This window comes from Saccopteryx leptura, chromosome 4 (genome assembly GCF_036850995.1).
Source record: "Saccopteryx leptura isolate mSacLep1 chromosome 4, mSacLep1_pri_phased_curated, whole genome shotgun sequence".
Classification (NCBI taxonomy): Eukaryota; Metazoa; Chordata; class Mammalia; order Chiroptera; family Emballonuridae; genus Saccopteryx; species Saccopteryx leptura.
Genome location: NC_089506.1, coordinates 204,616,556 through 204,643,867, shown reverse-complemented (window position 1 = coordinate 204,643,867; position 27,312 = coordinate 204,616,556). Strand labels below are relative to the sequence as shown.

The 27,312-nt window shown below is 41.3% G+C and overlaps 1 protein-coding gene across 1 annotated transcript in view; it reads right to left on the bottom strand.

The window, feature by feature from the left end:
- The window catches only part of ZC3H7A (zinc finger CCCH-type containing 7A), a 43,533-nt gene that overhangs the window by 1,243 nt on the left and 14,978 nt on the right, over positions 1–27,312 (bottom strand). Inside the window, exons 2-22 of the mRNA XM_066382594.1 lie at positions 25,994–26,095; positions 25,174–25,213; positions 21,910–22,107; positions 19,569–19,727; positions 19,215–19,295; positions 19,083–19,121; positions 18,165–18,198; positions 17,410–17,693; positions 15,179–15,383; positions 14,025–14,089; positions 12,969–13,155; positions 12,054–12,215; positions 10,758–10,954; positions 10,385–10,485; positions 9,756–9,937; positions 9,266–9,342; positions 8,394–8,527; positions 7,878–7,983; positions 4,576–4,684; positions 2,715–2,848; positions 900–1,063 (exon numbers count right to left, since the gene is read on the bottom strand). Coding sequence (XP_066238691.1) covers positions 900–1,063; positions 2,715–2,848; positions 4,576–4,684; positions 7,878–7,983; positions 8,394–8,527; positions 9,266–9,342; positions 9,756–9,937; positions 10,385–10,485; positions 10,758–10,954; positions 12,054–12,215; positions 12,969–13,155; positions 14,025–14,089; positions 15,179–15,383; positions 17,410–17,693; positions 18,165–18,198; positions 19,083–19,121; positions 19,215–19,295; positions 19,569–19,727; positions 21,910–22,107; positions 25,174–25,213; positions 25,994–26,061 — 2,726 coding nt within the window. The 5' untranslated portion in view covers positions 26,062–26,095. The remainder of the gene's footprint in view (positions 1–899; positions 1,064–2,714; positions 2,849–4,575; positions 4,685–7,877; positions 7,984–8,393; positions 8,528–9,265; positions 9,343–9,755; positions 9,938–10,384; positions 10,486–10,757; positions 10,955–12,053; positions 12,216–12,968; positions 13,156–14,024; positions 14,090–15,178; positions 15,384–17,409; positions 17,694–18,164; positions 18,199–19,082; positions 19,122–19,214; positions 19,296–19,568; positions 19,728–21,909; positions 22,108–25,173; positions 25,214–25,993; positions 26,096–27,312) is intronic.

The following is a 27,312-nucleotide window of genomic DNA, read 5'->3' as shown; positions in this document are numbered from 1 at the left end:
CAGTCCGACGCTCTATCCACTGCGCCACTGCCTGGTCAGGCTGTTTATGAAAATCTTAAAATGTACACTTCACTAGCTGTATGATTTGCATAAAACTTTTAGTTTAAAATCTTAAGCCTAGAAAAATGGATATTTTACAGCCCTGATATCCATAATAGAGAAATTAGTACTTTCAGTTATTTAAATGTATTTAATGCTAGAATTCAAACATTTTCTTAGACAACTGTATCTTTAGATAAATTGATTTAAATGACCTTTTCCTGATTTTGTAAAATGGTAAGAAAAAAAAAAGGATAAATACAGTTTAATCGGGGTGGGATGGGAGACTACATCCTTCCTGATGCAATGTAGAGAAATCAAAAGTGACATTAAGTCAAAGCTGCCTTTGGTAGTTTTTAGGGTCAGATGGATATAAATTTGGAAATTTAACATCGACAGCGTTTTAACAAAATGAGGAGCAACTCAAAATTATCTCGTTTGCCACTGAAGAATTTTCTAAATAAAGACAAGTGATACATTCTCCTTTGACCTGAGTTTCAGATTTACACTTGAAATATTCCAAGGCAGTTTCAAACTGATGAACACCGAGGACAAGAAAAGTTGCAATGAAGGGTTAGACAATCATAGCTGGGAACTCAAAAACTGGGCAAACTCAAATGAACATACCTCTCTATTCGGTTATCTTAACATGCTTCAAACTGGTATTGGTAGACTAGTAAATCTTCTCATGCAACCACAAAAGAGTGAAGAAATGTTCAAAGAATAACTAAAGTGTTGAGCCCAACTCTTAGCCTCCACTATTAGAAGACTAATCACCCGGAAATTCTCTACTAACATGATGACTGTCAAAGTCACGTGAGACCAGCAGTTTTCACGTGGGAAACAGAAAACCTACGTACCTATCACAAATACTAAAATATCCTGTTGGGAAGCGGTGCTGCCAGCAGTACTGGTCGTCCTCGGTGTGGAAAACCTTCTCTTTGTGCTTCTCCGAGGAGATGTGGCCTTGCCACTGCTTCTCACTGTTACAGTTCTTCCCACACATCCAGCAGTGAAAGTCCACCTAAGGAGCACAGAAGACACGCATCCATCAGCGGGTGCTGTCTGCGTGTCCCTCAAACACGGTCAGGGCACCAGGACTAGAACCCACCCAATATGAGACCCAGACTCTATTCTTGGGGCACCCACCTAAGTGGGAAAGCCAGGCAAGAACATAAAACTCAAAGTTAGAAACAGGACCAAGGAAAGGATGCCGACACTGGGAAGCATGCTGTAACTCCGGAAGCGCAGTGCAAGGCGGGGGATGCAGCCAGGTGTCCAGGAAGCCTCCAGCGAGGAAGCCATAGAGTGCGTGTGCAAACAAGGCTGTCTGTGGCGAGGACAAGGGGCCAAGTTCAAACAAGGATTCCAAAACAGAGTAACACCACATGGAAAATCAGAAAGAATGAAAGCCCAGGGCTCGCCAGCTGCAGAGGGACAAGCTGCAACTCTGCTCAATGCACACGAACAGAGCTCTACTATGGGCCAGGATCTGTGCCATGATGGGAAGACACTGCCTGTGGGGCACAGACCTAACAAAGGTGGCACTCTGATATGGGGGTGGGGAGTAAGTGCTACCACAGATGCAACTTGAAGTGTCTGAGTAGTATTTCCCAAATGCCCTGTGTAAAGATCACTGCAACACTGAATAAGGATAGACTCGGGAGACTTCCATGAGATTCTGACTTAATACGTCGGAGACACGGATGAGAATCTATCTTATTAAACACCCCAGATAGCATTCATGACCCAGCAAGTATGGGTGGCCTTGCTCTGGGAACCCAAGGAAAACTTAAGAAAAGGTGGCAGAGAGGACAATCACAGGGTGTAACACAAGCAGAGGCAGAGGCTGTGGACATGACCTGAATCAGACCGAATCAATATGGAGAGGGGCCAAAAATCAAAACAAGAAACAAGTAGCAGAATAACAAATACACCTACGTCAATATAAAAACGTGCCAGGCGGAACTACAGATTAGGAATAGATATGTCAAAGATATGTACACATGGCCTGGAAAAATACACACCAGGTCTGGGAAGGGGGACAACTGGGGCTCCAACTTTATCTGTAACATTTGGTTTATTTTATAGAAACAAATACAACAATCTGTTACCATCCCTTCAGTTGGGATGGTGGGCTCAAAATACTCATTATAGTATCCTCCTTGGTTTTCTGAAAATTTTAAAAGAAAACTATGGCAGTAAAAGATCACAGGCGACTTCATGTCTGTGTCAAACCCTGGAGGCAGAGGCCAGACTGCATGCAGGTGGGTAAGGAGGGAATGAGAGGACCAGGTGGAAGGGGGGCACCTTTCCTGAGCACCTTCTGTGGCTTAGCATTGGGATGAGGGTACAGACTCACTGAACTTCACTTCTCCATCATAACCACCCCGCTCGTAGATGGTTAATAATCTGCCCAGGCTAGTAAAGAAGGAACCAGGACTTCGATTTGAAATTCTCTGGCTCCAAAGTCAGAAAAAGGATCGAGAGAAGGATTTTAGAATGAAGAGAATTAAGCTAGACAGCAGCAGGCTGCTGGAGGGAGAGGAGGTGACAATACCAGAAGAGGGCAAGGAGTGAGTGACGGAGCCAGGTTATGGAGAAGGTGGGAAAAAAGAAACGTCCCTTCGAGGGCTCAGTGGCAAAGGACGGGCAAAATGACCACAGGTACTTACAGTAACTTCAGCATAATCTGTCGGCATATGAATTTGTTTTCCATTTTCCTTGTTGGACTGACTGGCTACATCCTCACTTTTTTCATTTTTTTGACTCTTTAGCCAGAGTTCATAAAACTGCTCCATATCTTGTACTAAAGAAAAATGAATCACTTTCAGCAGCAGAGATTTAAATGCACCAATTAAATTAATGCAAGATCATACATACTTTTTATATTGGCATACATTTTCAAAAGAAAAGTGAGAGGCTAAATGGAGACTGATTATATTAGACAGAGAGAGACGGTCTACATCCAAGCAGCAGGTGAATTATCATGCACAAGAATCCAATTCAGGACTGTCAGACCACAAACAGTACTTTTCAAGATTAACTCCTCCCTGCATTTGCAAGACACTTTAAGGGGGAAAGTGTTTAAAATTCAGAAACCATTATAAGGGTACTGATTTTTTTTAAAAAGGTGCATGCAATTTCATGATGCCCATGTTAAACACTTGTTATCACTGCCCTAACCATACAAGCTACTTACACAGCTGGGTGGAGCCTGCTTACTGAGAAAGAGAACATACTACTATTGGGACCGAGAGTCTGACCCTGATGGGGGTCCATCAGTCAAGACACAATCCTTTGGGACATGATGTGGTGCAATTTACAACAACACAACCATGACAGGTCTGGGCAGCAGCTGCAAGCTGCCTACTATGTAACAACAGGTACAGTCCGCATTACTGTGAAGTGCTAAGACCAGGTTTCTCAACCTCAGCACTGGTGGCATTCTGGGCCGGATAACTCTTGGCTCTTGGGGGCTGCCCTGTGTGCAGTGTAGGAGGGTTAACAACAGCCCTGAATTCTACCCACTAGGTACCAGTAGCACATTCTCAAAAGTCATGACAGTAAAAATGCCTCCAGATATTGCTGATGTACCTAGGAAGAGGGGAGTGTGGCCAAATTATCCAAAGTTGCCCGTATGTCCCTATTCCAGGCAAGACAGCAAGGAGTCCCATTCATACAACTCATTGAGTTCTGACATGGTTGAAACACGGCAGGTGACCTGCTTTAAATCTGATCGGTTCTTGTAATCCAGAGAGAGCAGATTTTAAGCAGCCCATAAATTTCCATCAGTTAAGATTAAAGAACAATGATCGTGCCTGGCCTGTGGTGGCGCAGTGGATAAACCTTTGGCCTGGAATACCAAGGTTGCCGGTTTGAAACCCTGGGCTTCCCTGGTCAAGGCACATACAGCAAGCAAGCAATGAACAACTAACGTGAAGCAACTAGGAGTTGTTACTTCCCATTCCATGCTCCCATTTCTCTCCTGTCTCTGTAAAATCAATAAAGTATTTTTTTTTAAATTCTGATTAAAAGAACAATGATCCTTATAATAAAACTTTTTTTGATCAAAAGTGCAAAGTTGTCTGAGGCTCCTTTCAAAGATTCCCACAGTAAACTACAAGTCTGACCAAGATAAACTTTCTTTCCTTGGGCCTTTGAATCTGAGCCTGTTCTACCAGCAAGGCCTCCTGAAGAAATCTATGATTCTAATCTGATCAATTCAGGGTGTGAGTAGTCACAGTAAAGGGAGATGATCTGATTTAAGTAGTCACAGAATGATGAACTTCCCCAGACCATCATTCAGGAAGACATCTATGACATCAAAACATGCAAACATATATATCTGTATCCAAATCTGACCTATGCCCAGATCAGATGTCAGATTCTGCTCCACTGATAAAACGGTACAACTGTTTCAGATGCAGACTGCTTTCTGTGTTCATGGCAATGTGACATTTTCAGAGAGGAAAGAAACTTTCAGGTGAGCTAGATTTCCTGGATGTCAAGGCCACAGTTAAAACTTCAACTTACTCCCATTCTCCTTCATGTAAGTCCACACTTCTCGCTCCTCAGGACTATGAGCAAAAGAACAGTTTCCAACATATTGACATTTTTTCCCAGAAGCGATGTGATTGCACAGCTGTATTAAAAAAAAAAAAAAGGAATATAAGACATACTACACTTAGTAAAACTGCCTAATTTTTACACTTAAGCAAAATAAGCATTATCCATGCTAATGCTGAGTAATGTATTTTTAAAGTAAGATTGATTTGATTCTATTCAAACTGACTATAAGCCCAAAATACATGAAATGTTTTTAAGCTTTCTAATTCATCAAAAATTGTCCGGAGAAAATACGGAACTAGAATATAGAACATTTCCTTACAACAAAACGTCTACAAACTCACTCAGAGTATCTGCTTTTTACATGGTAGAACGTTTTTATCTCCAAATGCAGATCTCTGGCTCATTAGTCTGACAGCTCCTACTCTCCCCTACCTACCACCCAGGATGCCTCCTTTTCAGCATTTGGGATGCAGTCAAGAAACTGCAGACTACTCCAAAGGTACTAAACAAAGTCAAACTAAATCTTGGACAAAATAAATCTTGGACATTTAGCTTCCTAATAACCAGCACAGGCAGTGAACCCTGGCCATCCTTCACTAGATACTCATTTTCTGGACAATTATTATGCTAACCAGGCCACCCAGTTGCATAGCATTCAATAAAACCTCTTCTGGTTTATTTGCATTTTTACTTTACAAAGTAAATACAATAATGCTGGCAGGAAAAGAGAGTGGTAGCAATCAGCAGAATGCAGACTTCCCTAGGAACCTTGACTTTGAAGAACTAAAAACACTTTAATCACCAAGAGTTCATTCTTTTTTTTTTTTTTTTTTTTTTTGTATTTTTCTGAAGTGAGAAGCAGGGAGGCAGAGAGACAGACTCCACATGTGCCCTACAGGGATCCACCTGGCATGCCCACCAGGGGGCGATGCTCTGCCATCTGGGGCTGTTGCTCCATTGCTACCAGAGCCCTTCTAGCACCTGAGGCAGAGGCTATGGAGCCATCCTCAGTGCCCGGGCCAACTCTGCTCCAATGGAGCCCTGGCTGTGGGAGAGGAAGAAAGAGACAGAGAGAAAGTAAAAGGGGGAGGGTGGAGAAACAGATGAGTGTTTCTCCTGTGTGCCCTAGCTGGGAATCAAACCCGGGACTTCCACACACTGGGCCAATGCTCTACCGCTGAGCTTGCCGGCCAGGATGAGAGCTCATTCTTAAATATCTTTAATCCACTTGTCTTGTCTTTATAGAGCAGAAATCCTAGCATTGTTAGCTTATCTTAGTTTATTTGTATTTCAACAGGCGCTGCCTTATATATTAGCTTACATAATATTAAATGCTTAGCCTTGGTTTTGCTAAAAATCTAAAGCAGTGCCCTGAACATTATATGTTTTCTCCCTTGGACCAAGGTCAGTGACCCCTCCCCTTAGAATCCTCTGAATTAAGTCAGTAGTTAATAAAACATCCCGTGACTGACTTTATTCTTTTCCCAATCAAACCTCAATAAGAACCCAGTCAGGCATTACTAGGGAAACATTTACCACAGTATTTAAAGCTCAATGATGAGCAGGGAAAAGAGAAGACAAAGAAGGCCAGCCACTGGGCTGGGTTTTTACATAACATCATCTTGTGTCATCTTCCCTATAATGTCATTATTCCCATTTACAGATGAGTAAACTGAGGCCGAGTAACTTAACCACGGGGCTCTTTTGATAGACTCTGAATCCCATACTCTTTCCATCTTACCACACTGTCTACACCAGTGGTTCTCAACCTATAGGTCGCAACCCCGGCGGGGGTCGAACGACCAAAACACAGGGGTCGCCTAAAGCCATCGGAAATACGTATTTTATTTAAAAATGTATTGTATAATAAATATGTATTTTCCGATGGCTTTAGACGACCCGTGTTTTGGTCGTTCGACCCGCGCCGGGGTCGCGACCCACAGGTTGAGAACCGCTGGTCTACACAAACACAAACACAGAGTAGTATTTCTTTTACAAAAAGGGATCCTGAGCAATACGCAGTATGGCAGAAAAAGAGAAGGAAACAGCTATTGTAACACTGTACAGCAGTATGTCACGTCCAAAATCTCAGAATAACCAGCAGTACCGGGTAGCTGCCTCCTGAACTAGACTTGTTCTCAGTCACCTTTGTTTTAACAAAGTAGTACGGAATAGACCCATAATCTCCACCGCCTTTTCATGCCAAGGTATCAATGCTTCCAATTAGCCTTCTTCCCCTCTCCATACCCCACTGATTAAATCACCCGCAGCTATGAGTCTGAAACCACTGTGGATGAAATACAAACACACACTACCTCCTTCCAAGACTGATCTTGTAACCTGTACAAACCTTACAAAATGCAAGGTACTATGGGTGAGGGAGAATTCATCTGTCTCTTCCTCAACTCTTTCTGACAAGTCAGAGAGGAAAACTTTCTTTATCCAGGGGACTCTGCAATCCATCTGACCTGCTTCTCTGGGCAGAAGGGGCAGAAAGTTTACAAACTATCAATAATGTTCCAGTGTACCTGTCCCCTGAACTCAGGCGGTACAATCCCTCCCGCCTCTCTCCAGACCCTCTCTCTTGTGAAGAGGGCAATCCAGAGCCAGCTCAAGGTGTGCTTGGACAATCATCTTCAAGGCCACGTAAAGCACCAGAGGACACTGAGGTGAAACACGCCACCTCGTGAATGAGGTGCTGTCCTACATTTAAGCTGGTCTGGCATTTTCATTCTAAGGGTCTCTGAGGGACATTTCCCTCTAACACTGAACATTTTTCCTTTGGGTTATTTTCAGAGGTGTTATCAAGTGGGGTATCTTTTAGTTAATACCCACTGCTTCAGTAAAAGAAAACAGGCGTGATAAAATAAAAACAAAAACTCATCCACAGTGTTTATAATAATATAGAGGCCTTGGATTCGATAGCAAAGCTGAAGAATCAAATTTAAATGAAATTCTCTTCCATTCCCTCCCAAAAGTAATTCATCTGAAAAAGAAGTTATATCATGCTCATAAAGGTTTCTCAAGTCTTTCATTCCTGATTCTGTATTTACTTTTTCCAAGTAACTCCTAAAATTCCAAACCATCTGAACACTGTCCCAGAATCATACACACACTCAAGGGAAGGAAAAAAAGAGAGGACCATTTAAATTTCATTATTACAATGAGCATCATTTAAAGGGCACCAGTTTCAATCTGAATTACTACTACTTTCTAATAATTTGAAATGCCTAATAAAAAAAGCAGCTTAAAAATTACGTATGTACATCAAACTGTAAAGGCATTTGTTTCTTTGTGGGGAGAGGACGGATGTTCATCCACTTCTTACGTTCAACAGACATCACTCTCATCGCACGACGATCTTTGGTCCACCTAAGAAAAATGGAGTTCAGAAAAAACAAAGATACACTGGCAAAAGGCATAATATAAAAAGGACAGGTACGAAGGTTGTACCTAAAGGACCAGCGATTTTTTTCTTTCAACTCTTCTAAAAGAAATGCCTTATGATGCTGTCACTTTATTTCCTGTTGATATTTGTAATCAAACATTCCCTACGAATCCTAAAGCAAGAACTGAGGAAGTACAAGTTTTCTATCAAATTTTCTTGAATTCTTAGCTACCGAAGCCTAAAAATCTCTTTCCTTGTGCTTTGCAATTACTTTTAAATTATCTACTTTCCTCTCCTCTCTTCAGAGTCTTAATCTTTTCTCACATGTATGGTTTTACACTTATAAAACAGATCGTTATGAACTAGGTATTGTTTCCACACACCCGCTACTTACGAATGCATTGCTTTTGCACTACAATATTTTCTGTTTTTGTCTGGTTCAATGACTTGACCATTTCTCAAACACTGAGCACACACAAATTTTATCTTCATATTAAGAAGTCCAGGCATTATTTGATTGCCAGGTACCTTAAACAATTAAAAAAAGATCAGTTTTAATTTTAACAGAAAATCAGTTTTCTAAGAACAAAGTACTGACTCACCATATATTTATTTTTCATAATACATACAATCTCTCTTTTTGTCTGGTTTGATGATCTGACCCTTATACATATGATCTGATAACTAAATCTCCAATTCTCCACCCAAATGCAGAGGATGATAAAAAAGCAGATTAGAGATGCCAAAACTCAATTTATAAAAGTCAGCTTTTATATATAAGTCAGCTTTAGAACTGACTAGAAGTTTTTTGGAGGGGCAGGGAGAATAGTGGATAAAGCAGTTTTGCCAGATAGGAAGCAAAACTAAGACACAATCCCCCTCCCTTACATACTGCAAAATATAACTTTGTATTCCTAATTTTTCTTAGTATGACTACATACCTATGTGTTATATACTTATACCACTTTAATACTAAAATTATTCTTTGGATAACAGAATTCCCCAAAGCCCAAGATCTCAACTGTTAGGTCAATTAGGCTGCATAAGAAATTTTGTCCTATACCCCTGGCAGGTATTATGGGATGCCTAATTGTTTACGATGATCAACTAAAATTCAGAGTTGTTGGGGGGTTTTTTTTTCACATTAAGAATCCCTCAACTCAACAGACATTAAGAAAGTAACGGACTGCAAGTATGAACTGCCTCTGCCAACAACTGACACCCAGTAGGCCATTCCAGAAAGATCCCAGATGCAAGAGAAAATACCTGAGCTCCGGGTGCGTTTGCTTCCAGATTTTGCCAATAGCGTTTAGATTCTTGAGCAATAGCATCATGTGAGATACCTGGGAAATGTACAAGCCTTCCTTTAGGTTCTCTACGCAATAACTGACCACCAGTCAGGTCACAGCCAGACTCAATTCTCTAATTATACCCAGGCGGTATAATCTACCACCAGGGAGGAGTGAACATCACGTGACTCTTTCCAAAATGGAATATTCACATATAGAGAGCCCTTGGTGCTTTCTGAGGAATCTTCCTCAGAAAACCGTATTACATGCATGAGCTTGTACTAGCAATTAATTACACGAGACCATACTAAAAATAGGCCACTCTAAAAATGAAAAGTAATTGCACAGGTTAAAGCTCAGGACAAAAGCAACAGGGCTGCCACCTCGGGGTGACGGAGAAGGCTCCACGACTGCTTCCTCAAACCCAGACTGCTCTCCAGACAGGACTCAGCCACACGCAAACCTACCTGTTTCATTCTGCAGGATCCAGACTTTCAGTTCTACAAGACTGTGAGCATAAAAGCACTCATCTTCCCTTATACAGCCGTATCGAACCTCATGTCGACATAAATCAAGCTGACATTGACCATGAAAAGAACGTATTTTGGAGTATTTTACTGTTGTCTCTCGCAAAATGTGGACAAGGCACCTAAGATGAAAATGGAGTGACGTTTTAATATTGTTCTGACGTAAACGTTAAAATATATATATATATATTTTTAAAAAAAAAAACAACAAAACTTGACATTAAATGGAGTGACGTTAAATGTCAAGTTTAAACTAAAAATATTTTAAATCTTTATCATAAAAAATAAATCACTGTATACAATTGTTGGATTGAAGGTAAGAGATAATTTTACGTTAAGTCATAATACACCTAAATCCATGTCATGAGCAGCCTAAAAATCAATGCTTTTCTATATTAAATAATAATTTTTAAATCCCCAGAAAAATCTAACAGACATTTTAAAACAGTCATTGACTTTTAAAACAACAAAAGGACAGGGGGATACCTGGGTGGATACTAGTCTGGTTTTACTTGGAGCTAAAAAACGATCTATTTTGTCACTATAAGAATTAGAAACTACCAACATACTTATTGTCTTGAAACTCATGCTTTGTAACCGGGTGAGAACAAGAAGTAGAATTATCTTTATTTCTTTTACTGATCATTCTAGGCTTATGATCAAAACATTTCTGGAACAGAGAGAGAAGAAAAATGATCACAAAAACATAAAACACAATAAAGCCCTAAATATTTCTTTGTTTCAATATCATTACATACTTATACATTATATACTTATGCCAACTAATATTCATCATCTTCTGGATAATAGTAGGAGCTCCCTTTGCCAAGTGAATGCTTTATCGCATGGCAGGACCTGTGCTAAGTACTTTAATATTTCTGGGTTTGCAAGTCAGAAACTATCACCAATTTTTCAACAGAAAATAAGGTTTGGAGAGAGCACCTCACAAAGGAATATAAATTCTCCAAGATGCTCTTGCAGAAGTTTGAAGACGGTGAGGTTGACCTTTCCGTTGCCACCGAAGAAAGCCTCTCTACTAAATGCCCCTTTCCGCTCCAGCGTCCAGATGTCTATCTCTTCTTGGCAATAAGCAAACGTGCAATGGCCTGAATACCTACATTCCTCCTCGGCAGCAACATCTAGAAAGACAGCATTAAAAGACATTTATAATGTGGACCATTGGTTTGTCAAAGCCAATGAACATTAAACACATTTGAGGCATCATCTGAATTTTTATAACAATTCACGGAGAGCTTCAAACAACGATACCCATGTTACTGTCCAGAGATGGTATTAACTCCTTTTATATATACATATTTTTTATTTATTTCAGAGAGAGAGGAAGGAGAGAGAGACAGTAACATCAATCTGTTTCTGTATGTGCCCTGACTAGGGATCGAACCAGCAACCTTTGTGTATTGGGACGATGCTCTAATCAACTGAGCTATCCGGCCAGGGTGGTATTAAAAAAACAAAAACAAAAACCCCAGCACCACAAGTATAATGTATATTCCCAAACAGGGAAAAAACCTTGATTTGCTCGTGTACTCTACCTAAGTTTAAAAAATCATTTAGAAACATTCAAAGTTTGTCCAGATGAAGTGGCTTAACAAAAGCTCCCTCCAAAGCAGCTTAAAGAACAGTATTTTCAAAACCTTAGTTCAGTGTTCTAATTCTGTTTAGATCAAGTTATAGAACTTAAAGTTTGAGACAATTTCTGTTTAAAGCCTGTTCAAGGTCCTGGCTGGTTTGCTCAGTGGATAGAGCGTTGGCCTGGCGTGTGACGTACTGGTTTGATTCCCGGCCAGAGCACACAGGAGAAGAGACCATCTACTTTGTCCCCTCCATCTCTCCCTTCTCTCCCTCTCCCCCCCTCACTGCCATGACTTGACTGGTTTGAGGGGAAACCCCAGACGGGGCGGCCAGGTAGATCCCGGTCAGGGTGCATGCAGAGGTCTGTCTCACTACCTCCCCTCCTCTCACTTAAAATAAATAAAAAAGTAAAACCTGTTCAAAGTCCTGTTTCCATAAACAGCTATAAAACATACACCACACAAAATGTCTAAAACCAAGGTAAACATAACATAAAAAATTCTAATGTCTCTATCCAAAGAACTTGCCATTAACTCTATCTGAACATTTCTGTAGTAACAGTAATCCTGGAACAATTGTAATAAATGCAGCATATCGTTTATCACTTCTGCAATGAAAACTGATTAAGTAATCAATACTACATACCTTTACATATATAATAAGGTCCTTCATAATTTGTTTTTGTTGGTCTTGGGCGTATTTTTTTCCATGATTTATCTTCAACATTCTTTATCCTACCAATTAAAATATCTTTCTTACATTTATGATCCATATTAGCATGGTAAATGAAATCCATTAACTTAGGGCCTGAAAAAGATGTACAAAGGATTGCTCATGTGCACGAAAAGTGTAATTTCATTTTATAGGCACATTTGCCAGCAGACGTTAAGCACAATTATTACTAGATTCCCACAAAAATCCCATTTCCATAACCCCAACATGTAAACAAGCTACTTTAGTAATTTTTGCCTTTTATGCTGTTTGTTAGACAACACAAAGTTCTACTCAACACCAGACCTCCCAACATACACCCTTAACTATTAAAGATAGGAATTCTGATAAAGAACACTTAAATATACAACTAAGAAAGAAAATGAATTGGGAAATAAACTGAGTTTCAGCTGAGAGTAAGTTCAGAATACACTGTATTTAAATCAATTTAAGGGTAAAGATAAGAAACATACCAATGGAAAGTACTTTAATTTCCATAAACATTATATCATATACTGGTCTTACATATTTTTCTAGTTCTTGCTCTATTTGAAAAGGACCAAGTTCTTAAACATATACTTAAGACACAATTTCATAAAAATCTCAATTAAGCTTTCAAAATCAGGTAAATATTCTATTCCATATGATTCTTTAAATAAAATTATATCAAGTAAGAGAAGAGATTTGTCAGACTCCAAAGACACCCCCCCCCCCCCCCAATCAATAACTGTGGCTTCTTTTGAAAGAATTCAAACAGGGACTGAAAAATCACGATAGTGTTTGCCACAGATTCCTAAGATCTCTCAGGTTACTCGTTCAACACTGTCCACTGCTTTGTTTGGTCCTGACCTGATTTTACAAAACAGATCTGGCAAGCTTGTCTCAGTTCATGGGTTCCTTCAAGGGGATGTCTTGGGGTCACTGATGGAGGTGGTTTTGTAACTGCGCTTCCAAAAAAGTTTCCAAAGTCATTTCTAGGGTGACTTGAAATTCCCAAGAAACTCTCAGAAGCAAACAAACTTCCTGGTCCATTCATCTGAAAGAAGAATTAAAAAACAAACAAACAAAAAAACAGCCAACAAATATTGATTTCACTATCACTAAAGCAGGAAACAAATTCTTCGGAAAAATAAGACATCCTTCATAGACTGAAGTTGCTACTATTCTGTCCCTAATGGGCTTTTATTTAAAAACTTTCGTTGTACATTTTCCTTTCTTTGGGTTTCTCCTCCCCTCCCCCACTTTTCTGACTCTCCATGAGTTGTTAAAGGTAATAGGTAATTGTTCTGTTTCAGAGCAAACACTTTCTACATGCCCTGACCTTATTACATATTTGGCCCTTGAAAAACATGGGGACTGGGTAGGTGACCCCCGTGCAAAGATCTGCACGTAATTTTGAATCCCCAAAGACTTCAATTTCCAGCAGTATCCTGAGGGGATTGGTCCAAGGACTCCTGTGAATACCAAAATCTGAGCTATTCAGTCCATTATATAAAATGGCGCAGATCAATGCATACAGTCGGCCCTCCACACCCATGGACTCCCAAACTCAGTTTAAAAACAATATAGGGATTTATTGAAAAAAAATATGCATGTAAATGGCCCCTCACAGTTCAAACTCATGTGGTTCAAGGGTCAACTGTATTTCCTTGTTTAGTTTACTCAGTGCTAAAAAGCCTCTTACACTGTCTAGGATAGTGATTAATTTGCTATGACAGATATAGTCTTAAACGCAGAGCATTTATTATTGGATGTTCCATAAGAGTCTAATTCTAACACTATTTCCCACAGCACACACAAAATTTCTGGGAGATGGTCATGTTCACTCCAATAACTCAGTTACTTAAGTAAAAGACCTATTTTCAATTTAACCGATGCATTTACAAAAGAGGAAGCGGCACTTACAAGTAAAAGGGAGGAATTACTGTTGTTAAGCGATGTTCCCTCTCTAGAAGTTGAGGTGGACAGATCTAAAATAATAAAAAAACTTCAACAGACCTTTTCATTCTAATCATATAATAAGAACATCAGGGCTTAGTAGCTGACTATAGCTTCCCACGTTATATTCCATCCCAGTTCCTAGGAGCTGCTTGTGCATGACTGACACTCAAACAGGGTTAGGAAGTTTTTCCTTTATTCTAGAAACCAAGGACATTAAAAAACCCTTAGGAAAAAAAAGTTTAAATAAAAAGCTATTTTCAGAGATAGAAGCTAAGGCAGGGCCTACCAAGTGAGATCATTGAAAAAGATTAAAAATAAAAATAAAAAACTAAGAAAAATAAGTCATATGCAATGGGAAAAGAACCTCGCCTTTTGAAAATATGAAACGAGAACTCACCTGTCAGACATTAATAAAATCAGTAAGGTTCAATTACTTTCTCTTTCTTACGCTACTACTCAAGTATTTTCTATCTGCCATTCTGTCTCCCACAAATTTTAGTTTCTGCCATTGTCAGTCTTTAACATCAATTACTTTTATGTTTGTACCTTTAACAATACAACAATATGAAAAGTTTTATTATTAGTATTCAAGGTGCATATTAACCCTGGGATTACAGAAACAAGAGTCAGACCTAAAACTCGGCAATCCCTGCAAAACTAAGGCATAGCTCCCTGAGCTCAGTGGCTGCAGCCTGAGACAGATCAAATTGTTATCGTTCTGATCACTAATCTTAAGTTAGTTTGAAATAAGTACTGGCCCCGTTCAGAATTTAAAGGATAACCTGTCTTTGAAGACGCTTTCGGGTGGGGTATACCTTTCTGGGAGGAAATGTTAAAAGTCATTTCACCCCCTGAATAGCAGACTCCCAGCTAAACTATTCTATAAAAAAAACCCACATACATTACTATTCTTCTTTGCTTCTTATTCTTACTCTCCATAATGTCTCCAGAATGGCACATTTAAGTCAAGGTGAATTTAAAATTAAAGGATTTTATATTTTCAACTATAATGAAGATAATTCATGTACCAACTACCTGGGGTTAAATAATTACCAAGCATAAATTGTCATTTTTAGAAAATAAACTGCAATTGTTTACACAAATGGCTTGATTCTTACCTCGTTTTGATTCATTCATTGAAAATGAATTTAAAGAAGAACAGAAATCTTCTAAGGATGAGGTCAGAGGTGGATACAACTCTGAGAAGGAGGGTGGAGGGGCATACCTCGCACCAATGGGCAATGTGCCCAACAGAGATGCCGAAAAGGGTATGCTAGGGGTGACACTGGCTGTTGGCAGGGGTCCTCTGACTATAGCTGATGGCTAGAAGAAAAAAAAATTTGATGACAATCCATGAAACTAACTTCCAAGTTGACTAAGCTACTTTTAACATCAACACATAAAAACAAATCATTATACTGGGTAATTAATGTTACATAACAAAGTTGAAATAAAAATCAAGACTCAGTAGAGGAGCCTAAGATACAGAGCTTATTTCTTTTCAGCCCATATTTTCTTTTTTATTTATTTATTTTTCTTTGCATTTTTCTGAAGTGAGAAGCAGAGAGGCAGAGAGGCAGACTCCCACATGTGCCCGACCAGGATCCACCGGCATGCCCACTAGGGGGCAATGCTCTGCCCATTTAGGGCATTGCTCCATTGCAACTAGAGCCATTCTAGCGCCTGAGGCGGAGGCCATGGAGCCGTCCTCAATGCCCTGGGCCAACTCTGCTCCAATGGAGCCTTAGCTGCAGGAGGGGAAGAGAGAGACAGAGAGGAATGAAAGGGTGAGGGTGGCAAAGCAGATGGCATTTCTCCTGTGTGCTCTGGCTGGGAATTGAACCCAGGACTTCCACATACAGGGCTGATGCTCTACCACTGAGCCAACCAGCCAGGGCCTCAGCCCATATTTTAAAGTGGACTGAGAAACAGTAGTCCTTCATTCATAAACCTTATTTTTCTTTAAATATCAAATGCCTATTCTTTGTCAGATGTTAAATTTATCCACATGTGATTCCAACAGTTGAAGAAAAATTGGCTAATTACTAGATACTTTTCTACTTCAAAAATGACCAAATTGCCTGACCAGGCGGTGGTGCAGTGGATAGAGCATTGGACTGGGATGCAGAGGACTCAGGTTCGAGACCCTGAGGTCGCCAGCTTGAACACGGGCTCATCTGGTTTGAGCAAGACTCACCAGCTTGAACCCAAGGTCGCTGGCTCGAGCAAGGGGTCACTCGGTCTGCTGTAGCCCCATGGTCAAGGAACATATGAGAAAGCAATTAATGAACTAAGGAGCCGCAGCAAAGAATTGATGTTTCTCATCTCTCTCCCTTCCTGTCTGTCTGTCCCTCTCTCTGACTCTATCTATGCAACCAAAAAAAAAAAAAAAAAAAAAGACCGAATTGGTTCGCACATGGCCCCTGGCACTGCGGATAGCACAGTTGGTCCAACCGCATCAGCCTCAGTCATTAAAAATAGCTTGGCGCCTGACCTGTAGTGGCACAGTGGATAAAGCGTCGACCTGGAAATGCTGAGGTCGCCGGTTCAAAACCCTGGGCTTGCCTGGTCAAGGCACATATGGGAGTTGATGCTTCCTGCTCCTCCCCCCCTTCTCTTTCTCTGTCTCTCCCTCTCCTCTCTAAAAAAAATGAATAAATTAAAAAAATAAATAAATAAATAAAATAGCTTGGCTGATTCAAGCATCAGCCCAAGACAGGGTTGCCAGATGGAACCCAGTTAGGGCACATCAGGAGTCTGTCTCACTATCTCCCCTCCTCTCATCTTAAAAAAAAAAAAAAAAAAAAAAAGGGACCAAATTAGCCTGTTACCACCAAAGAAAGAGAAAAATAATTTTTAAAATAAAAAACCCAGCCTGACCAGGCAGTGGCACAGTGGATAGAGCATCAGCCTGGGATGCAGAGAACCCAGGTTCGAAACCCCAAGGTTGCCAGCTTGAGCACAGGCTCACCAGCTTGAGCGCAAGGTCACCGGCTTGAGCATGGGATCACAGACATGATAACCCATGGTCACTGGCTTGAAACCCAAGGTCGCTGGCTTGAGCAAGGTGTCACTGGCTCAGCTATAGCCCCTCAGTCAAGGTACGTATGAGAGAGCAATCAATGAACAACTAAGGTGCCACAACAAAGAACTGATGATTCTCATCTCTTTCCCTTCCTGTCTGTCCCTATCTGTCTCTTTCTCTGTTTCTGTCTCTCTCACTAAAAAAATAAAATAAGAAACTCAAAGTTCAGCCTATAGGCAATACTGAAAATATCTAACAGGTTATATTGCTATTTTTAAAAAATTAAGCCTGCCTTCAGGTGAAAGAAGTAACACTGAATTTTACCATAACAGTTTCATTAGTTTCAGGTGCAGAATCAAGGAGGTCGTCTATTTCATCCCCAAGGACCATATCGCCATCATCTAAAAAAGCTTCCGGCATAGTGAAGGGCATCTTTCCTCCATTAGCCAACACTGTCGAAGGCAGAGAGCTGTCTTCCACTTGCAGTGGCAACATAGAAGTTAAGGGCATAATTGGAACTGAGGCCAGCTCATTTCCAACTTGGTGAGAAAAACTGGATGCAGGTACAGAAACAATAGGAACTGCTTCTTGCCTTGGAGTTAATAAATCTGTAACATGGATAGAAGAATTGCACTCAATCATTTTCAGTGTACGTATATAATGCTAGTGTTAAACAATAATAGAGAAAATAAGAGCAATTATAAAAACAAATAAATAGACACATAAAATAGTAAAAGCAATTCAAATAAAAGAGCAACAGTAATTCTGAAAAAGTTTTACCCAGGAATAGTTATATTAATTTGAGAAAACATTTCCTTCTTTCTCAAATGCCTGGGTCCCTTTTGGGCAGAGCTATTAGATGGGGTAAGGCCATGGTGGGCATTCAATGATTGCTTACTGATATCAGTATTTTCTATCAATCATGTGCTGGCACATCCAGAAGCGCAAAGGTGGTTTTCAAAATTATTCTTGCTTTCACACTAACAACCACATAGTAATCTTATTTGACAACTATAATATATATTTATATAATGTCTAAAACTGGCACTCCTCAGTTAAGATGACATGGAAAAACATACCTGGCTCAATATCTTCCACAGAACAGTTCAAAGCCTAGAAATTAAACCAAATAATGAGTCACAGTATTTTCAGGATTCTAAACTATACAGCAATCTGTAAAACTCACTGTAAGAGACCAATGCAGGTTTTCACAAACATCTGACTCCCTTCCAATTAAGATCCAAGAAATAAATGGAATAGGTAAATCTTTGTAATACGTGGTGTTAAACAGTGCTAGTCTGTCAGTAACACTTGTTTCTGTGGACCAGTATTTCTCAAAAGATCAGGTGCATACCAGTTCCAGAGGTACCAGTCTGACCACTGCTCACTCCCGAAATCACAGTGGCCACTAACACCTTAACAGCTCCAAGACTTACCTTTGCAAAAACAATTTGTTCACTGTGTTTATCTCAGTGACTCCAAAACTTAGTATTTGACCCTAAACCACTTTTTCTTTTTATTCATTTATTTTCCTTTTTCTTGAACTCATTGGGGTGCCACTGATTAACAAAATTATACAAGTTCCGGGTGCACAATTCTGTATCATCTGTACAGTCCTGTGTGTTCACCAGCCCAAGTCAGGTCTCTGCCCATCACCATTTATCCCCCTCTCCCCTCTTCTACCTCCTCCCACCCTTCTCCCCACTAAATCATTTTTTCTAATAAAACCTAACATCTCTGAATAGCCTGTAAAATGCTCCATCAGATTTCAGGAAATGCTGGTTAAGAGTAAAAAACATTATTCAAGTTGTCTGTTTTCTTTTTACAGGACAGGAGGCTCTGGCCAATTAGGTGTCTGAGAAATAAAACAATAGATACAATCTAAACTAGGTCTCGAAAATAGACACAAACTAAAAATATTAAAAGTAAAACTGCTAACATATCTACCTTTCTTCTTCTTTTTTATATTATGATTCTCACAGTAGTAATAACTTTACCTTGGTAGCCCCATCCCCAGGAACTGATTTTACCGACAGCTGAAAGAAAGCAAAGATACGAACTTCAAAACAGAACTGGCTCCAAGTTACACGACGAAATGAAAACACCGGACGGAGAGAACTCCAGCTTACCTCGGCTCTAACATATGCTTTTCTTATTTTAAATCCCAATTTCTGAGCTAACTCTTGAGTTAGTTTTATTACATATTCATCCTGAAACAAGTGAGAATATATCATTGGTGGAGAGTTATAGTATACTAACTCTGACAAACAGGCAAAATGTTTGTCTCTATAACTTAAAATTTACATCATTTATATAACTAAGTTATAATTTCTATTCTGTTAAGACACTTGCTTTCTTAGCGATTAGTCCCACCTGAAGCAGGCTGATGCCTGGCTGGAAAACAGAACTCTTTCAATGCTATATATCCACAAGGAATGAAATGGTCATGAATAAACAAGTGAAGGGAAACACAAACCCCGTACCTGAGGCACCGCTAAGGAGCACTTGGCTACCGCATCATAAGCCTCTCTGTATCTTCGCAAGTCGCTTAGAGCCTTAGCTTTCCGATACAGAGCTTTGCAGTTACTGGCATTTAAACTGAGGACTTTATCACAGTCTTCCACGATTTTATCAAGGAAACCCTAGTGTGTAAGACCAAATAAAGTTAGCAATCACACAATTCATCCTTGCACTGATATCTTCCTGTGAATGCAAGCACCTTAAGACCCCAGGCTACTACCCTACTTTTAAACTCCAAGTTAGCAGCATTATTTTTCTTCTTAAAATTATTTTCATTATAGGGACCCTGGCTGGTTGGCTCAGTGGTAGAGCGTCGGCCTGGCGTGCAGGAGTCCCAGGTTCAATTCCTGGCCAGGGCACACAGGAGAAGCGCCCATCTGCTTCTCCACCCCTCCCCCTCTCCTTCCTCTCTGTCTCTCTCTTCCCCTCCCACAGCCAAGGCTCCATTGGAGCAAAGTTGGCCCGGGCGCTGAGGATGGCTCTGTGGCCTCTGCCTCAGGCGCTAAAATGGCTCTGGTTGCAACAGAGCAGCGCCCCAGATGGATGGAGCATCACCCCCTGGTGGGCGTGCCAGATGGATCCCGGTCGGGCGCATGTGGGGGTCTGTCTGACTGCCTCCCCGTTTCCAGCTTCGGAAAAATACAAAAAATAAATAAAAATTTATTTTCATTATAAAATTTCAAATACACAAAAAGAAAAAGAGTATCATGAATACCCATGTACCCACCGCCCAGATCAGACAAATGTTAACACTTGACCATAAAGGCCTGAGATCTTCAATAGATAAAACTTTCTAGTCATGACTGATGCCTGCAGGTATCCCTCTCTGTCCTAGTCTCTCCCATGTGTAGATCCCTTTGCTGGATCTCATTAAAATGTCAAATGGAAACGGAACTCCCAAACAGAGAGATGATGAGAAAGGAAAACAAAATAAATCAGCAATGAAGGCTCATTAACAAGGAACGAGGTGACAACATGGGAACCTTTCTTATTCTTACTGCTAAGTTTGGTTGAATGCCCACAGTGAAAATTATAGGTACATCAAAATACTGCTTTTTAAGTGTAGAGATGTGAAAGCTGTTAACTCTTTTGAAGGCTACCTACTTCTTGTGCTAAAAAATCTCCTAAGTGGACTGAATCTTGACTAAGAAGTGACTTGTCCACACAAGTACCTGACAGACACACTCACTGCCAACACTCACCTCCCTAGGCTGATTTGTTTTGTTTTTTGTTTTTTAATAAGCAACATCCCACCCAAAGCTATACTCAGATGGGAATCTCCAAGGATCAGTAAACAAGAAACAAAATACTTTTAAAATCCCAAAATAGCCTGTGGTGGCCCAGAGGATAAAGCATCGACCTGGAAAGCTGCGGTTGCTGGTTCGAGACGCCCAGCTTGCCCGGGCAGGAACGCACGAGGAGCAACTATGCTTCCTGCTACTTCTCACCTCCTCCCTACCTTTCTCTCTCTCTTCCACCCCTAAGAATAAATAAGTCAATTTTTTAAAACTTCCAAAATATCTGTCCAAAGCTGATTTTTGAAAGTTTCAGGTAACACTAAAAGCAGTTAATACCTTCTTTATTTAAAACTGAAATTAGAAAATTGACTTATTAATGCACTATGTTGAAACACTGTTTTTGTTTTGTGTTGGTTTTTTTGTTTTTGAGAGGAGAGGAGAGAGTGAGACAGACTGCTGCATAAGCCCTGATGGGGATCCAACCAGAACCCCGGTCTGGGGCTGATGCTCAAATCAATTGAGCCACTGGGTGCGAGAGGCGAAGAGAGAGAGAAGGCGGAGAGGGAGGGAAGAAAAGCAGATGGTCACTTCTCATGTGTGCCCTGACCAGGGTCAAACCTGGGACGTCTGCATATTGGGCTGACGCTCTACCCACTGAAGAAACTGGCCAGGGCGAAACATTGTTTTAAAAACCACAACTCGCCTGACCAGGCGGTGGCACGGTGGATAGAACGTCGGACTGGGATGCGGAGGACCCAGGTTCAAGACCCTGAGGTCACCAGCTTGAGCGCGGGCTCATCTGGTTTGAACGAAGCTCACCAGCTTGGACCCAAGGTCGCTGGCTTGAGCAAGGGGTTACTCAGTCTGCTGTAGCCTCAAGGACAAGGCACATATGAGAAAGCAATCAATGAACAACTAAAGTGCCACAACAAAAAACTGATAATTGATGCTTCTCATCTCTCTGCGTTCCTGTCTGTCTGTCCCTATCTATCCCTCTCTCTGACTCTCGCTCTGTCTCTGTAAAAAAAAAATAATAAAAATTAAAAACATTAAAACTACAACTCACCATATTAGAATAGCAAGCAATACGATTTATATGTAGTTTTTCAATGATTTCTTTAGGGATTAAAATTTCTTCAGATTTTGCATAATCAGCTATATTCAAAGCTTCCGTGTACTGGCTTATTGAGCTGTTCCAATCACGTTCCCGGTAAACATCATTTCCTTCATTAAAAAGATTTCTCACAAGAGCACGTAAATATACCTAAAAAAAAAAAAAGAAAGAAAGTTACACTTGAAAATATTTAAGGAACAAGTCTGGGTATAAGTAAATTTTAATTTTTGTACCTAAAACTTCAGAGGAAATAATCTGACAGAGCAACAAGCACTGCTGTAAGAAATTGTGAAATCCAGGCCAAGTCACTGCTATCTCAGTGCAGGGCTCACCTTGTTTGCTTTTTCAAGAGAAAATGCAATTTTTAATTAAGAAAAGTATGGCAAAAATACTGTAAATATTTGTACATGCCTCCAACTCCGTGCCTGGGATAAATTCCTACAAGCAGACACTCTAGGTCAAAGAGAATGAGAATGTCAAGGCTCTGACTAGTATTTCTAAATTGCCTTCCAAACAGGCAGTATCAATGAATGTTTCTAGTGGTTTCCTTCATAGCACCCGCCAACACCGAGCAGCATGTGTATGCCTGTGTGCCCACACCTGAAGTCTCTACCAATTTCTCCGTGAGAAGTGGTCCCTTTGTTATTTGTATTTTTCTTTTATAAACTATTTGTTCAGGTCCTTTACAGATTTAGAAGGAGAGGGATGTTAAACCTTTTTCTTATTGTGTAAGTATGCATATTCTTTTGATATGTAAAAAAGTGTTTAAGTTTCCTTCATGATTTCTATCATTGCTTTAGTATTTCAGGAGGCCTTTCTTATCACAGGATCAAATAAATATTCAAGTCTTCTATCTCATTTTATGAATTCAGGTCTAAGCTAAGAAAAGTTGTAAAGAGGCCTGACCTGTGGTGGTGCAGTAGATAAAGCGTTGACCTGGAACGCTGAGGTTCAGGGTTTGAAACCCTGGACTTGCCCGGTCAAGGCACATATGGGAGTTGATGCTTCCTGCTCCTTCCCACTTCTCTATCTCTCTCTCTTTCTCTCTCTCTCTTTCCCCTCTCTAAAATGAATAAATCAAGTCTTTAAAAAAATTTTTTCTTTTGCTCTGGCCTGTTGGCTCAGTGGCAGAGTGTTGGCCCAGCGTGTGGAAGTCCCAGGTTCGATTCCCGGTCAGGGCACACAGAAGCACCCATTTGCTTCTCTATCCCTCCTCCTCTCGCTTCTCTCCCTCTCTCTCTCCTTCTCCCTTCCTGCAGCGATGGCTCAATTAGAGCGAGTTGGCCCTGGGTGCTGAGGATAGCTCTATGGCCTCTGCTTCAGGTGCTAAAAAATGGCTCGGGTTGCAACAGCACATGGGCCCCAGATGGGCAGAGAACTGCCCCCTGGTGGGAATGCCAGGTGGATCCTAGTCGGGGCGCATGCAGGAGTCTGTCTCTCTGCCTCCCCTCCTCTCACTAAAAATAAAAAATAAAATAAAAAATAAATTAAAGGCCCTGGCCGGTTGGCTCAGCGGTAGAGCGTCGGCCTGGCGGGGGACCCGGGTTCGATTCCCGGCCAGGGCACATAGGAGAAGCGCCCATTTGCTTCTCCACCCCCACCCCCTCCTTCCTCTCTGTCTCTCTCTTCCCCTCCCACAGCCGAGGCTCCATTGGAGCAGGGATGGCCCGGGCGCTGGGGATGGCTCCTTGGCCTCTGCCCCAGGCACTGGAGTGGCTCTGGTCGCGGCAGAGCGATGCCCTGGAGGGGCAGAGCGTCGCCCCCTGGTGGGCAGAGCATCGCCCCATGGTGGGCAGAGCATCGCCCCCTGGTGGGCAGAGCATCGCCCCATGGTGGGCGTGCCGGGTGGATCCCGGTAGGGCGCATGCAGGAGTCTGTCTGACTGTCTCTCCCTGTTACCAGCTTCAGAAAAATACAAAAAAAAAAAAAAAAAAAAATTAAAAATTTTTTTTAATTAAGAAAAAAAGTAGCCCTGGCCGGTTGGCTCAGCGGTAGAGCATCGGCCTGGCGTGCAGGGGACCCGGGTTCGATTCCCGGCCAGGGCATATAGGAGAAGCGCCCATTTGCTTCTCCACCCCTACCCCCTCCTTCCTCTCTGTCTCTCTCTTCCCCTCCCGCAGCCAAAGCTCCATTGGAGCAAAGATGGGCCGGGCGCTGGGGATGGCTCCTTGGCCTCTGCCCCAGGCGCTAGCGACGCCCCGGAGGGGCAGAGCATTGCCCCCTGGTGGGCAGGGGCGTGCCGGGTGGATCCCGGTCAGGCGCATGCGGGAGTCTGTCTGACTGTCTCTCCCTGTTTCCAGCTTCAGAAAAAAAATAATAATAAATAAAGAAAACCAGACAGGTCAACCTTTAACTATTTAAGTGACTTGTGACATGCCACTTAATCTCTTTGGATCCCAGGTCTAATTTAAATGTAAGCATTATATAATAAATTATGAAATAAATGGATTATCCCAGGTGATTTATAGCCAAAATACTTTATGATTCTAGATCTGTTTGGAGAGAGGGAGGAGAGAAAGAGGGAAAAAGAGACTGAAATATAGGAGGGAGGAAGAGAAAGTCAAAGAAGTGACAATCAGAAGCATCAAAACCCTGAGAGACACAAAATTAAAGGTGAACTAACAGCCCGTAGATACAAAGGACCTGTGTCCAAGACCCGGTGACCTGGCCTTGCTCTCTAACTAGTAGCCCCATCACTGGCTCTTGTTATTTGGTCACCCTTTACTGTTAGAACTCCTAAATAAAAGCAGATTTTCTGCACTCTCCATCTCAACATAGTCTGTCCCACTTATTCTCAATGAAATGAGAGGTAGGCTAGAACTAATTTTCAAGGGGCTCAAAAGATATATTAATTGAAAACTATATACCAATAGAGAAAGAATATACAGGACAATTGTCTAAGTATGTCAAAAAACCCAATGTTGACCTATATATTTAAATGAGGGTCAGCATACCTTGTCTGTAAATGCCCAGACTCTAAATATTTTAGGCTTTGTGGGACATATGATCTCTGTCCCAATTACTGTATCTTGCGAAAGCAACCACAGATGATACATGAATAAATGAGTGTGGCTGTGTTCCAATAAAACTTTATTTAAAAAAATAAATAACCGGGCAGATCTGGCTGACAAGGCCATAGTTTGTCAACCCTTGCTATATCTGTATAGTCCACAAGCTAGAGAAGAGCTTTCAAGCCGACCTTCCCAGATTCATTACCGCATATTGTTCCTGTGTTCCTGGATATGACAGCGGTGACCTAAGAAGAAGAAATAAATGATTTTTAATTATCAGGCTTTTATCAGGATTTCTTCATCCAGAAGGCATCTTAAACGTGAGGGTCTATTATCTTGCCACTGGTTCAAAGCATATTTTAAAGACCTACTTCTCTTTTACTACCATTATTCACATATAACTGTAGTCATGAAAAAAATATCTAAAATTATTCCTTTGTCTTTTCTTAACTAAGTACATTTTCTTCTCAAATCTACCGTTACGGAAAGAAGGCCTAATTCTTCACATGCCAAGAAAGTTTTAAAATAGAACCCTCTAATACTATTTGATCCAATTTACTGTTGTGTAAGAGGACTGTCTCCTTCCTGGGAAAAACAGAGGGACTTCTTCCTGGACACATCCACCCAAGCCACAACTGTCTCATCACTGACATGCCTTACAAAGGTCAGTCAGAGACTGACCTCAACAGAAATGTTTGATCACAAAATCCCCATTTGTTGACAGATGTTCATTTTCATTCATCAGGACTGTTCTCATAAGATTAGGTTCAGATTCCTCAGTCTAATATTCCCAGGGATACTAAAGGATTTTGGCCCTAAAAATCAGTGACAGTAAGAGCGACTTCAGAACACAAAGAGATCAAATCTACAAGAGCAAAGATTATTGCTGGAACACAATACCTAATTTCTAATCCAAAATAATGGGACTTACGCCACATGACTAAAGATTTCTTAATCTCTGTGGAATGTATAACCATATAAAAAAGTTAGTACGGGACAAGAATACGGGTGAATTGAGCTCTTACTGTATAAACTGTAGTCCTTCCTTAATGTTCTGCTGCCTTTTCCTTCTCTCCTCGGACACACTGGACATGTTATCCCACACATTCACTTTCTAAGTGAGCGATCTGGAAAGAAAGACAAAATAACATCAGACAACACAAAATAACATGGGGCTCCTGGACCGTGAAACACCCATCACTGAAGGTCTTGTCACAATTCGTTGCAGACATGTCTATCTCTGCTGACTTGACTCTAGGGTCCTCGAAGCCAAGAACCCTATCTGAGTTGTCTGTGTGGTCCCTGCTTTCTAGCTCACACAGCATAAGCCTGCAGGGGTCCCCAAACTTTTTACAGAGGGGGCCAGTTCACTGTCCCTCAGACCGTTGGAGGGCCGCCACATTCAGTGCTCCTCTCACTGACCACCAATGAAAGAGGTGCCCCTTCCGGAAGTGCGGCAGGGGGCCGGATAAATGGCCTCTGGGGGCCGCATGTGGCCCGCGGGCCGTAGTTTGGGGACGCCTGGCATAAGGTTTTCACATTACTTTAGCTCAACAGACATGCAGATTTTGAAGTCTCCTCCAATATAATCTCCATGAAAAAGTTATTTCTCTCCCCCCCTTCTCTTCTCTCCTCCAGCTACAGGTGTTCCTTCCTGCCCAGCGTGTGCACTGCGCCCGCCCGCTGCCCCGGGACAGCCCAGCCTTCTTGTGCTTCTGGAAGCTCTCCAGAAGTGAAAAGATTTCCACATCCGCTTACCTCCGAGGGAGTATGACTTCCTTGTGTGCGGACTCTAAACCTTAACACTTAGTTTGTTATACAAACTTCTTAAAATAACCCATGTTGATACAACTGATGAAATAAATTATCTAAATGAACTTACTTCAATTGGGATTTTCTGGAAGGTTAAGGGGCTTACCTTCTATGGAACACTGGCAAATGTCAACGTGTGTCACTGCTGTTAGTATCTAACCCACTAATCAATGTTCATTAAGCAGTTCCCAGCAAGTTAAAGGAGGACCACAGGGAAGAGACCTGTTATCAAACAGCATCTCCCAATGATGGATCTAAACTAGGTTTCTCAGCCTCAGAAGCTGGGGCAGGATGGGGGCTGTGTAGTGCACTGAAGGATGTTATCAGCATCCTCAGTCTCCACCCACGAGATGCCAGTAGAACTCCCTCCACTATCCCATGTGACAACCAAAAATGTCTCCAGATGTCGTTAAAGGTCCCCTGGAGGCAATAAAGGTGGGGCACATGACCCCAGGATAAAAACTATGGAGATCTAAGCCTAAGAAGACATCACATAAGCCATGTATCTGGACCCACGTGACACATGGAGAAA